The sequence below is a fragment of the Medicago sativa genome, chromosome 8 (assembly GCF_051527215.1).
Source record: "Medicago sativa cultivar Bolivia chromosome 8, Bolivia_mono, whole genome shotgun sequence".
Taxonomy (NCBI): Eukaryota; Viridiplantae; Streptophyta; class Magnoliopsida; order Fabales; family Fabaceae; genus Medicago; species Medicago sativa.
This window is the reverse complement of record NC_140756.1, coordinates 66,124,201-66,138,820: the sequence shown is the minus strand read 5'-3', so window position 1 is coordinate 66,138,820 and position 14,620 is coordinate 66,124,201. Positions and strand designations below refer to the sequence as shown.

Genomic DNA, 14,620 nt, shown 5'->3' with positions numbered 1-14,620 from the left:
TCGGATGATGCGGTGAGAATGATATCATTCACATAAAGAAGAATATAGGCAGTGTCATCTCCACGGTGGTAGATGAATAAGGAGTGATCACATACACTATGAGAGAAGCCCAAAGTAGCAACAAAGTCAGTGAAGCGTTGGTACCAAGCACGAGGCGCCTGTTTGAGACCATAGAGAGACTTCTTCAGAAAACACACATAATCAGGGTGTTGAGGATCACGAAAACCGGGAGGCTGGTACATGTACACAGTTTCATTAAGGTTCCCATGTAGGAATGCATTTTTAACATCTAATTGATGCAAACACCATGATTTTGAAAAAGCAATACTTAGAACCGTCCTTATAGTTGCAGGTTTAACTACTGGACTGAAAGTTTCACCACAATCGACACCAGTCTGCTGGTTGGAACCATTTCCGACTAACCGAGCCTTGTATCTTTCAAAGGAACCGTCAGCTTTCTTCTTATGCCTGAAAATCCATAAACTTTGAATAACATTAGCATTAGAAGGACGTGGCACTAAATCCCACGTCTTATTATCAATAAGAGCATCATATTCGTCTTTCATGGCCATTTTCCAATTATGATCCTGTAATGCATTAATAGGATTGGTAGGCAAAGGAGAAATTTGGTTTGAACTAGAGGTGTGGAGATTAAGTAGTTGACGAGGCTTGAAGATGCTGTGTTGTGCTCGGGTTGTCATTTGAGGAGAAAGTGAAGGGTTGGTTAAAGGAGGATTAGGTGTAGGTATTTGATGGGGAGATGCCGTGTTAGGCGTAATGGTGAGTTGTGAAGGAGAAGTTTGTATTTGTGGAGATGGAGGTAATATTGGTTGGTGTGTGGTCGTGTTGATGGAAGATGGTGTGGTGAGTGATGTTTCCGTGGTGGTGGGAGGCTGGTTGGGTGAGTTAGGTTCATTTGTAGGAAGGTTTGATGTAGGTTGAAATAAATGATAAGGAAATGGCGTATCACTTGTATCCAAAAAATTATAGCATGAGGACTCGGGAGTATTGGAGTTTGAGAAAGGAAAAGTGTTTTCGTCAAATATGACGTGTCTTGAAATGATGATTTTACGACTTGACAACTCAAAACATTTGTAACCTCTATGATTAGATGGATATCCTAAAAATACACATGGTGTTGATCTTGCTTGAAGTTTATTTCTTGTAGTGGAAGGGATGAGGGGAAAACATAGACAGCCAAAGACTTTAAGTTGAGAATAGGATGGAAATTTTTGGTAGAGAATTGTGGTTGGTGTTTGAAGAGCTAGTTTCTTGGTGGGTAGGATGTTTAAGAGATAAGTAGCCATTTGAAGTGCGTGATGCCAAAAAGAAGATGGCAGTCACGCGTGAGCAAGGAGAGTGCGAATGATATTATTGATAGTGCGAATTTTTCGCTCGGCTTTTCCATTTTGAGGTGATGTGTGAGGACATGAAAATCTGAATATCATTCCATTTTGCTTACAAAATTGATGAAAATGAGAGTTGTCATACTCCTTTCCGTTATCACATTGAAAACATTTAATATCTTTTTCAAATTGTGTTTTAATGTGATTACGAAATTGGAGAAAAATGGAGTGAGCTTGTGATTTATTTGTTAGAGGAAAAGTCCACAAAAAATCCGTAAAATCATCAAGAAATAAAATATAGTAGCGATGACCATTGGAACTAAGAATTGGTGATGTCCATATATCACTATGCACAATATCAAAAGGTAATAAGGTAGATGACAATGACTCATAAAACGATAACTTTATTTGTTTTCCAAGTTGACAAGACTGACAAAAGAAATTGTTCCAAAACTTATTACATAAGATAAAATTGTTTCGATAAAGAGAACTCAAAATAGATACTCCCGGATGTCCTAAACGATTATGCCATATTTCATTGGATAAAGCAGCAAAGGTAGATGGTGTTGAGCTTGGATAGTATGGTCTTGTGGTTAGAGGATAAAGATCACCCGAGCTATTACATCTCATTAAAGGCATCCCTGTATGAAAATCTTTCACAGAAAAACCAAACGGGTCAAATTCAACAGAAACTTCATTGTCAATGGTAAATTTTCTCACAGAAACAAGATTTTTGATCAGTTTGGGTGCATGCAAGACATTGTTTAAGGTTAAGGGATATTGAGGATTCTGTACTAATGCATTACCACAACCAATAACAGGAATGTTATGACCACTACCGACAGTAATATTGTTGCTAATATTGGAATAAGACGTAAGATTACCTCCATTTGCTGTCATGTGGGATGTAGCTCCGGTGTCCATATACCACTGTTCGTCAGGAGGAGCAAGAGAGAGAGAGTGCATAGCGGCTTGAACATCTGTTGGTGCATATGATGACGGAGTAGCAGCAACATGCGCTTGCTGTGGTTTTGCTCCAAGAATACCAGCCTGACGATTTGGTACTACCGGTCTTTGCCAATTTTCGGTTGTAGGATAAGGACAAGGAGGAGTGGCCCATGGCTGCCACTGTGCATTCCAAGGAGGATACTGGTAAGGAGGATAGGCCCACTGATGTTGCGGTGCCTGTGGTTGCTGCCATGATCCTTGTTGATAGTGATGAGATCGTCCGCCTCGACCTCCACCTCGTTCGTGACCGCGACCACCACGGTTATTACCAGAACCGCCACGACCACCACGACCTCCATTGTTGCTGTTATTGTTGCGGTTGGGACGATGAGAAGGTGAATTACCTGAGTTGTTGTCTTCTTGAGCGGCTAAGAAAGTGGAATTGGCAGTGGTAACAGCCGTTCGTTTTGCACGTGCTGTTTCTTCCAAGACAACCATGGAACGGGCTTTGTAAAAAGGAGGAAGAGTATCAGAATGGAAGATTTGAGAACCGACAGTGTCATAAGCTTCAGAAAGACCGGAGACAAGTTGAAGCACCATACGTTCGTTGGAAACTGGTGCACCAACATTAGCGAGTTGAACGGAGAGAGACTTGATGTGTTGACAGTATGATGAGGCATCAGAAAATTGTTCCATGGAAACTTTGGAAAATTCTTGCTCTAGGTAGAGAGCTCTTGAATTTTTGTTATCAAAGAATATATCAAAAAGGCGATCCCAGGCAAGTTGAGCGGTGGAATTACGTTCAAGAATGGTATGAAGGAGATCAGTAGAGATAGTTCCATAAATCCATTGTAAAACAATGGCATCTAGGCGTTTCCATAAGGCTGGATTGGTTTCTTTGAGAGAGAGAGAGAGAGAGGAAGTGGGATCAGTTGGTGATGGGGGGATGATGTGGTCGAGAACATCATATGCTTCAGCATGGATTTTGAATAATTAAGACCATGTATTGTATTGGATTTTCTCAATGTCAAGGGTGACTTTGATGAAGTTTGTGATGTTAGAAACGGTGAGTGCAGGATGAATTGGAGATACTGTGGTTTGGGCAACATGTTTGGATGTTGATTTTGGAGAGGGAGGAGGAGTAGTTTCGGCCATGGTGGTTTGAGGGATTAGGGCCACGGCAATTTGGAAGGAAGAAGAAAAAATAGGGATCTAAACCTAGTCTGATACCAAGAGTACATTAGTTTAAGATTTTTCTATTATTGAGATTTAAACCCAAGAGTACATTAGTTTAAGATTTTTTATATTCAAACTCGAAAACTAAGAAGTGCTAGTTGGAAATTTTGTTGTTGGATAATATGACATAGTAAATAGATTTGGAAACACAGATCCACATGAAGGCCATTTGATTAAAAGAGTTTACCATATTCTGAATAAAAATGAGCAGCAAGACCATACCCCATTTACAAAGTTAATTTGTAACAATGCAATGTCTCTTAAATTGTCTCTTATTTTGTGAAGAACTTCACATAAGAGGTTTTTAACCAAAGACAATTTGGCTCATCGTGGGGTGTTCATTCAGTCTCTTTGTGTTCTTGTGGTTGCGGGAAAGAGAAATCTATAAATAATTTATTCTTAGAATGCAACCTTTTTGGAAACATTTAGACTCATGTATTACATTTGTTGGAATTTCTTATGTTCTTCTGGCTGATGTCTACACGCACGCAAATACGCAATACAATTTGGTGGTCCTCATTTGTTCATGAAGGATATTCGTCATTGTTTTCAGGTGATCTGGTTGGTTTGTCTCTATTTTCAGGCATATCTTTTCCAATAAAGAATTGTCTCTTGATTACTTGCCTAATAAGATTAAGCTTCATTCTTGATGGTGGTTGTAGATACAAAAACCAATCAATTGTTTGGATTATAGCTCTTGGTGGTCTAACGCCGACTGTTTGTATGTGTTATTCCATATTTTAAAGTTGTTTGTGCCTTAACTTTGTTGAGTCCATTTTAGGCACACCTTTTGCTTAAATGATTCTTAATGTTTCATGTAATTCATCTGGCTTCTAATTTTTTTTAGTGCAATTGGTTTTCTATATTTCATGTAAAATATATATAACTTGTAGTACAATTTTCTAAAATATTATACAAGATATTATCAAAAGGGGCAGAGGAACCCTTTGATGCAAGACAATTTCCTAGTCTAAGCCAAGTACAATATTACAAATAATGATAGAGATACTACTTATTACACGGTGTCAACTCAGCATGAATAATAAATTTATAAATATCTTTTATAAATACAATTTATATGATAAAAAAATGTAAATACATTTAATATGACGAACGTGAGTTTGAACCTATAATTTGCATTTAGCTTATGTGACATTTGAAGCTAGATTCTTTACAACCAAAAGAAATTACAGATATCTTCTGCATAATGGGCACGAGCCATGCTTGATGAGCCATTTGTCAATGCAAGGTAGGTGAAACATATGATGACAATGGGGTAAGCTTCTAACCGTTTCTCCAATTTGGAAATCCTGAAGTTGCACAAATTTACAATGTCAATTTAAATTATGGTTATACTTTGTAATGTTTGATATTAAGTAAAGCCATCACTGTATTTGTGATGTATAATTGCTTAGACATCTAAAACTTTTACATTGGAGACGCAATTTTACTTACACATATACATCAATTTAAAACCATTAAATTTTCTTAACAATACTACTGTGAGAGAGGATCTTCTCAATTTTTTTTTCTCATTTGTTTGATCTCAACCATTAATATTCATTTTTTGCTAAATTATTTTCTCTCTCTTTTTTAATGGATGGTGAAGATTTCAATGAACTTTCATGTCACATGAGATGATCCTTTTCCAATACTACTCTATACAAAAATAATTGCGAAAGCTAGAAGGGATAAATCAACCTCAAGGCAAACTGAACATGAAACTCTATTGCCACAAGCATCAAAATTATTGTCACTTGTGATTGAGACTATTGGGATCTTTTCAACCGAAGCTCCTGGTAAGCCTGTGTCACATCCAATGTCAAATATATTTTGAAACTCATAAAAGCTCATTTCACCAGCATCCATCTGAGAATGGAGAGCAAATTAAGGCATAATATAAGCAAGTGTATATTCAATTATTCATAACCAAATTTATGTTTCTCACTATGGACAAAGCAATTTAATTACCTGACTTTGAACGGCATTCAACATGGCTTGACCAATCCTTTCACGTACAAGTCTCCCGCTCACTAGGCTAGTAATAATATCAATCTGCATATATACCATAAGCACAAAAATGATTAATTATCAGAACACTCAACAACATGCTAGTGAAAATGGCACTACTAATGGCTCTATTTGATTATACAAGTTTTCGAGTTTACTTCGTTATACGCTCATATTACCAAAACAGACCTCTTTGATAACAAATTTTTTCACGGACTTGTAACACTTTATATTAAGCTACTTTCAATAGTTTATAGCTTATCATTTTTATCTCAATTTTACCTTTGTTATCTTAATTTAAAATAATTAAAAATATGTTTTTATGTTGTTTCATATTTATCAATAGCTAATTTTATCAAACATTACGTCGAGATATGTCTTGAAATCTCATGTTGGAAGTTGAAATTTTTTTTGTTGCATTCTGTCCCATGCGCTAGGTGCAACTTGTTTGGTGTTTCAAGAGGTTGTGTCTCTGGGTGCTGCACTAGGCGCTTGAGCACTATGCACTAGGCGCTTGAGCACTATGCACTAGGCGTAGGTCTGTGTCTAGTTCTATAATATAGGCCGTTTCAACACAATTTTGAGGAAGATGAATGAGACAAACTAGGGTTTATCAAAAGCAAGAATTTTTAGGCGATCAAAGGCTAAGAATTAAGTATTTTTGGACCATTCTCTAGGTTCCCAACCCAAAACTCTTTGATGAGTGAAATCACCGAGTCTCTTGATCAAGTGAAGATTCTCGAAAAAAAGGTTGAAATTAATTAGAGTTTATCATTAAAGGTTTAATTCTTGTATACATTGTATCTCTTCCTAAAAAACCATGCGACTCACCAAGTATAAGAGACATCCTATTCCAGAATTATCAGAATGCCAAAGACCAATAGAACTTTCAAAGACTTCAATAGAGAAAACAGCTCCTGACATAGCACCAACAGCAGCACCTCGAATGAAGCCACTCTCTGTTTTTTGGCCTATCAAAGCTCCACTCATAGTCCCCAACAAAGCTCCCACTGGCAACAAAACAAGCCAAGTCATCAAACCTTAATAATCCCGAACTGAATGATTTTGAAACAAGACAACACGTGTAAAGACAAAAACAAAAAAAAAAAACACTTGAAATTTGAAAAAGAGTCCATCACATGCAATTTTGTCTCAAGTGCGTTAAAGCACCGTATATATACCATCCCGATCACTATTATAAGAAAAAGATAACTCATTTTTAAGTTCATTGCATTTGATAAAAGAAATAGTTGTTTTGCTTATAACAGTGATAAAAGGTATTATAGTTTCAACCAACTAATTAAAATACAAAATCGCACACACAAATCAGAATGTGATTATGATTATATACCAAATGCAAAGCAGAATGTTAAGATCGCTATAAAGATGTTTCGGATGATGACTGAGAGGACGAGACTACCACCCCATTTGACCCTCCCAACGAAATTATCAAATAAATGGCATTGATTTGTCACAAACTCCATCAGGGTATATCAGAAGTTGAGGTGTTGTTCTTTCTTTTTTTTTTTTTTTTGGTACAAGAGGTGTTGTTCTTTCTACTTCACAAGATTGCGGTTGAAGCAACCGTAATATGTAATGAGTTTATATAGATAGAAGTCAGAAGATGAAGATACGAAGCTTTATCCTTTCCACTAACTAGATGCAATTTAATTACCCGCATTTATAGCTGGTCCCGAGGCAGGCCCGTTTTTTGGGGAGTGCAAACAACTCAATTGAGCTGGGCCTCACAAAGTGATGAACTTCAAGAAAAAAAAAAAAGAGTATTGCCTAATATCCAACCCCATTAAAGGAAGAAAATTGATATTCTCACGTCAAAGGTTGCTAAGAAACATCACGAAATTACCAATATAATTCCATCGGCAGTTAACGGTCGATAGATTTTAACTGACGGTAGTTAACTATCGATTGAATTTGGGGTTAAATTTGTCATTTCATAGTGTTTCTTAACATTGAGTGAAATGTGAAAAGCAATTTTCCTCAAAGAAAGAAAAAAAACATGATCCATGTTTTTATTTCTAAGTAAAAAAAACATGTTTTGTAACAAAAAAAAAGTTCCATGTTTCTATTTCTAAGAGAAAAAATGCGTTCCTTAGTAAAAATAATTGCTAATTTTGATTTCGATGGCTAATGATCATTATAAGGATGTTATTTTCAATTTAAATAGAATATTTGCTCTTTAAATTTTTTTATTTATTATTAAGAGCCTATTTTTAGTATGAGAGCCGAACCTCCCATTTCAAGAAACGGCCCCGAGGCATTATAAAATGCTTAATTTAGGTTAGAGCAAACCTCTCCGTTTTCCACTTTTTTTAACCAACAAAAACCACCCACCACCATTTATTGTTTCCATTTCCTTAATTAAAATCACATTTTTTTTAAAGTTAATAACATGTGTCATATTTTTATTGGTTGGGTGTAAGGATAATCTCTTAAGTAAGAGTTCATGCAAGAATATCTCATTTACCAAAAGATATGCCAAGGTTTTCTTGATGACTGATGCATCAAAAGTCAACAATACTCTTTAGTGCAATAAATCAATAATTCATCAATATGTGGTGTAGAAAGATCCAAAGATTTGATATCAATTTGTGTATATAACAACTCCCCTAACCTAAGGTCGTACGCTTTTGGAGTGATCGTGTAATATATGAACTGACTGACTAGTCAAGACTCAAGATTGTTCTTAAGGGGCAGGAAGTGTTGGGGGAGTCACGGAGAACACGACTAGAGTGAACATCTAATATTTTTACACCGCCATTATTATTAGCAGAACACACATCTGATCCTAACTTCGTGTTAGGAAGATTTTCGATACAAAAATTTTACATAATGATCTCATTTTCGTTCTTCAAGTTGAATCAGACTCTAATACCCATTTGTTGAGGAGTTTAGTGAAGCATCCGAAGTTAGTAACAACATGCCAATAACCCAAGACGCTAAGTGATAGGGGTGTAGTACAAATTATTCTATGTCTAATTTTCCAACATGGAGCACCACATATATCCACTAAACCTTAAACATCAAACATAAGTTGTCACTTTTACATTTCCAACATTTAATTTTTTCATAATCGATATTTAAACACCTAAAATTCAAGCCAACCGGAAGATCATTGTTTCCAAAGAATACTTCATATGATCATTATTATAAGGAAAAAACTACATTTTGGAGTCATCAAATTACTGATGTATTCAATCTATATTTAAACTAGATACATTAGTTTTTTTTTTGTTACATATATTAGTTATTTAAGAACAAAAAATGATTTGTTTACTTATAATAGTGATCGAAGGTCCGGTTTGAGCAGATCAGGTTTGGCTTCTTAAAAAAATAGTGATAGGAGACAGTACAATAAATAATAATACTAACATATAATTTCCAGATCTTTAAAGAATACTCGATGGCGGTAGTATTATTTTCTATTTCTTAGCTTAGACTTTTTATATAACGCAATCCAGAATATGCTTGAACCCCGAAATAAATACTAACATTTAATTTCCAGATCTTTGAAGAATACTGATGTCGTACGAATCTTGTGCATGTCCAATTGGAGCATTATTTTTAGCCTCTTTGTCAAGCTTTTTCTTCTACAATCTACACTATATGATTGGTGTGGTTAAGCTAAGCAATGGCCCAAAAGTCCAATTATTTTATTCTACTAATATACTAAATAGTAAAATATACTTTAAACTAGTGAGAAAAAGATTATAATTTTATTTTTCTTGCAAGTTTGTCTCTGTCACTCTGTAGGTAGGTAGAGTTGTTTTGCAACTTGCATATTTCCGTGTGCTATATTCTTTGCTCAAAGTCGTTTATTTTCCTATATACTCCATGCTTTCATTTCATCACAAAGACATGCACTATCCAATTCAAATTAAAATAACATTTTTAATACATCACACTCCTCTAGTTACAACATTAAAATATTTCATTTTTACAAATCACTAAAATATTCTCAAAGCACTTTTTGTAAGTGTTATTCTCCAACTAATTTTTTTTAGAAACAAAAATTTGTCTTTTATCTTTAATTAACTAGTATTTTAGTTTGTTCAGAAAGCTAGTTGGTTAATATAGTTAATTGTGGTAGGTAAGGGCCTTACCTACCACAATTAACTATATTAACCAACTAGCTTTCTGAACAAACTAAAATGCTAGTTAACTAAAGATAAAAGACAAATTTTTGAATAAGTTGTTTCGTATAAATAAGTTGTTTTGAATAAGTTATTTTGAAAAATGAGATCCTAATAAGCTGTTTTGCATAAATAAGCTGTTTTGAATAAGTTGATTTTAAAATAAGTTGTTTTGCATAAAATAAGTTATTTTAAAATAAGTTGTTTTTTTTAAAATAAGTTGGTTTTAAATAGATATGCTTAATGGTTCGGTTCGGTTCGGTTTGGATAACTGTGGTTATTAATGGTTCGGTTCGGTTAATTAACTGTTATCAAAATAATGGTTCAATTCATAAATTTGTGAAATGGTTCAGTTAATTTTGATATGGTTCGGTTCGGTTAACCGGTTCGGTTCGGTTAACCGTTAATTTTTGCCCAGCCCTGGGTAAGGCTGTTGCGTAACTTGTGGAATAAGTTATGATGGTAGTTAGCATGTGAAGCTAATTTGTATATAAGTAATAGTTCATTCATCAAGAATATTCATTCCCTTGATAGAAATTTTAATTTTCACACAATTGCAAGTTGAGTACTTTTCTCTTGTTCATCTTTGATTCATTTCTTCAAAATCTTAGAACCATCATAATTGCTCTAACAGTTAGCATGACCCTATTTACATTCTAAGTGTGATCTGTCATGCAATTATTTTATAGAGAGAGAAATTATGTATAACTTGAGTATTCACATAGCAAAATAGAATAAAATGCTCTTGAAACAAAGTAGAATACCCTTTCCCATCTCAACACCATTGCCATATCTCCCAAATAGTCTCACAAGTGGTATGCTAGTAGAAAAAACATGAGAGAGAAAGAAGAGAGAGAAGGAGAGAGACGACTTCAGGAAAGGGGAAAAGGGACATATGGGGCATCACAGGGAAACAAAGGTGAGGTGAGTGGTCCTCCACCTGCGGCTCCCAAGCATGGTGGTTCACATAAGGACAGAGTGCCTACTGTAACACCCTATTTCTATTAAGCGGTAAAACGCGCGAATACATCAGAAATATTCTAGAAATAGATGCTACGTCTCAAAACAAACCCAACAATATCATGCATATATATAATATCTCAACGATCACAGCGGAATTCAAATCATAAACTTCAACATATACATGCCATGGTCAATAAATCCTCAAATGAAAATACTTCAAATCCGACAAGTGGACAATAGCAACAACATAGCAACAGAATCCAAAACAACAAATAGACGCTAAGCCTAATCAGAGCCTATATACTACGACACTGACACGACAACGGAGAAAGCTCCCGTCGTCCGAACATCCAACAAGCAAACTCACCAAGCGTCTAATCCTGCACAACGTCTACCCATCCATACAGACAGGTAGGCGGTCGAAACCACTGGGGGTAAGTATTACATTAATCATAATCCACATATAAAAACATGGTATTCAAGAATTTATACATATCACATATACATAACCACCCCTCCTAGAATACTAGCATCATATGATTAACATCCCCCATTACTTGCATCTCAAGCTATCACATTATTATCATAGCATAGCATGCATAATCAACCTCTAATCAAGACATCAATCAAAGCTCATCATTTATCAACATCAATCAATGATCACATCACTTACCTCATTACTCATTTAGCATGCTTAATTCAACAAGTACAATTCATCATTTCAAGTTACAAACAATCAATCATCATCATCAAAGAGATCACCACATCTTATGTATATACATATACAATTCTCACCTCATCATTATCATCCAACCAATTATCATCAAATAGATTCACCAAGTGTATAAGCACAACAAGTAAGACATGCAACTAGAGCATTTATTTCACAACCATCAACAAAATCCACCAATATACATATACACCAATCCACATAATCACAACATTCACCAAATTTCACCAATACACAAAATCACCAAGTCACATATTCAATTATGTCACAACTCATCAACCATTCAATTCCAAATATCACAAGTATGTATTCATCAGACACACTTATCATCAACATTCACCATTCACATGCAACAACAAGATAACATCTCAATATGCAATGCGCCTATACTCGACACATATATGCATGTGGTACCAGATCAACAACAATGGATGCAACAAAAACATCCAAGTAAGAGTACACCTCCTCTTACATGTAAGAGTACACCTCCTCTTACAACAACTATGTAAAAGTACACCTCCTTTTACATTTCAACAACAACAACAACATGGTATGATGCATGGACATATAGCAATGACTCGATAATGCACAACTCCAACATAACAGCTATCAAAACAATGTAAAAGTACACCTCCTTTTACATTTCAACAACTCAACAACATTGCATTATCAAGAATCATGCCCATACATTCAACAATCACAACTCACATAAGATTCATCAACATACATCAACATCATCAACATAATCATCATCATATTCATCAACAACCAACAACATCATCCTCATCTTAATTATCAACATACATCAACATCGGCTCGCAATTCATTTCCATTTACATCACATAAACCAAGTAAAATGGAATAACACAACAATTTATGATAAGCATCATTCTCAACCTTCCACAATCATTCAAACACAATTATTTAATCATATGTGACCATTCACAAAAGATTCATAAGACTTTAGTCCTTCAAGATTCATTTCTACTAAGTTCGTCTCCAAAAGTCACCTTTTAAAAATAATAGAATTTATGAACCAAAACCAACTCTACAAGCTCTATTGCCTATGCCATGTATTCTCACAAGTTTCTTATAGGTGCAGTAGAGGATACATAAGCATTTCATCGGCCACACATGAAGAATTCCCAAAAATCACGAAGTTCGTCTCTTGGCATCATTTTGCAAAACCAATTCATTTCAAAAACAAAACCAAGTTAGATCCAAGCTATGATACTCCTAGAAGCTTAATTATAAATTGATTGAATAAGGCTAGGTGTTTGGAATCCATCGGCATGCTTAAAAGTACACAAAAATACGAAAAAAAACAATGTTTTGGGATTCTGCAGAACTGACACGGTCGTGTCATCAGGACACACGGTCGTGTCATCCCTTACAGGAGACTCTGACACGGTCGTGTCATCCAGACACACGGTCGTGTCATTCCACCAGTACAGCAAAATGCATTTTTACGTTTTCGTGCATAAAATCTTGTTTTCGAATCCGATTTCAGTTCCGTTTTCGCCAATGTATTCCTAACACTTAGACCATACAAACCACACTTAAAAACTTGACATTTCAACATTAAAACAACTTAATCAAACTCATCCCAAAATGACTTATTTTGTAAAAGCTCTTAAAATGACTTTTAACCAAAAACCCATTTTCTTCCCAAAATGATTTCTCTCCAAAGCCAAGTGATTAAAACAGAAAATCATACCATCCTAACCATTCTAACAATCTTCCTTAACTCATTCAACATCATCAAAATCAAACTTCTTCATTTTCAACCCATTTTCACAAAAGTTGTAAAATCACTACAATTCAATCACAACAATACTTTCACCAACACCCAAAGCATAAATTGATGAGAACATCATAGCACAACAACAACTACATCATATAATCGTGATCTCACCATCATTCAACAACAACAACAACCAATCATAAATTCATCAATAATTCATCAACAACAACATCTCTCAACAACAACAACAACAATCAATTTTTGGGCAAAACACAAAGCATACATATGTACATGATTTAAGCTTGCAATTTCATCATCAACAACTCAATTATCATTCCATTTACATACCCAAACATTGCATCAAAACACAAGCACGAATTTACCAATTAATTCCACAATAATCAATTATTCAAATAAGCACTTAAGTAAAGAATTAGGGTAGAAGCTACAACTAAGTGATTATGAGTAAAGACTAACCCCCTTACCTCTAACACCAAGAATCCTTAATTCAAGCTTCAATTTAGCTCCTAGATGGTGAATCCCCCTCTTGCCTTTAACCCTTGTTCTTGCTCCTCTCTCTAGTTTCTATCTCTTCTCCTCTCCAATGAAATGAAATGAAAATGTTGTAACCCTATCTCTTCTCACCAACATTAGTTTATAAAGGCTCACTTAATGGGCTTATCTCACAAACCTTAATGGGCCTAACCCATTTCTAATTCAACCTCAAAAATGTTACTACTCGCTTACCGGTAAAATACAACACTAACGGTCACTTAACGGTAATTAAAATAATTACTACACCCCCTCTAGTAACCTGGTAAAATAACAACTTCCACTAAACACTAAAAAAAATAACTTTCTGCAAAATTACAAAATTGCCACTGCCCTCAAAATGACCAAAATGCCCCTAAGTCCAAAATGACTAAAATACCCTTCTACACCGAATTCTACGAATCCCAACCAAAAATACACACAGACGCAAATAATCACATAAGAGCACATATAACACACATAAATAAATAATAAAATAAAACTAGCGAAAATCGGGCTGTTACACCTACTGTATCCTTCTTTGTGTCTAACTTTTCAGAGGAGGTTTCCATGGAAGATCTATGGAAGCTTTTTCTTAAGTTTGGTAGAGTGTGGGAGGTCTTCATCCCTAAGAAACTTGACAAAAGGGGTACAAGATTTGCTTTCATCAAGTTTAGAGATGTTGTGGATGTGGTGGAGCTAGAGGCAAGTTTGAAGGAGGTGTGGTGGGGTAACCTTAGACTCAAGGTTAACCTTTCAAGGTTTGCTAGAGAGGCTAAAGGAGGAGTGGATCGTCCAGCAAAACAAAAGCCAGGTGTTGTAGGTAAGCAAGTGGAGGTCGGAGTTTCTTATCGGAATGTGGTGGATGGTAGAGGTCCGGTGGAAACACCACCTCTTGAGTTTATTCCGGATGAGGGGTTGTTGGAAGAGCTTCAACAGTGTGTGGTGGGTCGTTTGCGGT

General features: G+C 35.4%; 1 protein-coding gene across 1 annotated transcript; it reads right to left on the bottom strand.

The window, feature by feature from the left end:
* Positions 1 to 4,560: 4,560 nt before the first annotated feature.
* Positions 4,561 to 7,173, bottom strand: LOC146900636 (NEP1-interacting protein 1-like). The gene is made up of 5 exons (XM_085738485.1): positions 6,892 to 7,173; positions 6,372 to 6,550; positions 5,502 to 5,585; positions 5,232 to 5,399; positions 4,561 to 4,840 (listed from the first exon to the last, which is right to left on the bottom strand). Exons 1-5 carry the CDS (start codon positions 7,022 to 7,024, stop codon positions 4,718 to 4,720), a joined length of 687 nt encoding a protein of 228 aa, XP_085594611.1. The 5' UTR covers positions 7,025 to 7,173; the 3' UTR covers positions 4,561 to 4,717.
* Between the last annotated feature and the right edge of the window lie 7,447 nt (positions 7,174 to 14,620).

What these genes read in the sequence shown, in the direction of transcription:
- LOC146900636 (XM_085738485.1), bottom strand. Translation starts at nt 7,024, where the DNA reads ATGGAGTTTGTGACAAATCAATGCCATTTATTTGATAATTTCGTTGGG. An exon ending in AACATTCTGCTTTGCATTTG is followed by an intron (nt 6,551 to 6,891) that starts GTATATAATCAT and finishes TTTTGTTGCCAG; the next exon opens with TGGGAGCTTTGTTGGGGACT. An exon ending in CATGTTCAGTTTGCCTTGAG is followed by an intron (nt 4,841 to 5,231) that starts GTTGATTTATCC and finishes GTGCAACTTCAG; the next exon opens with GATTTCCAAATTGGAGAAAC.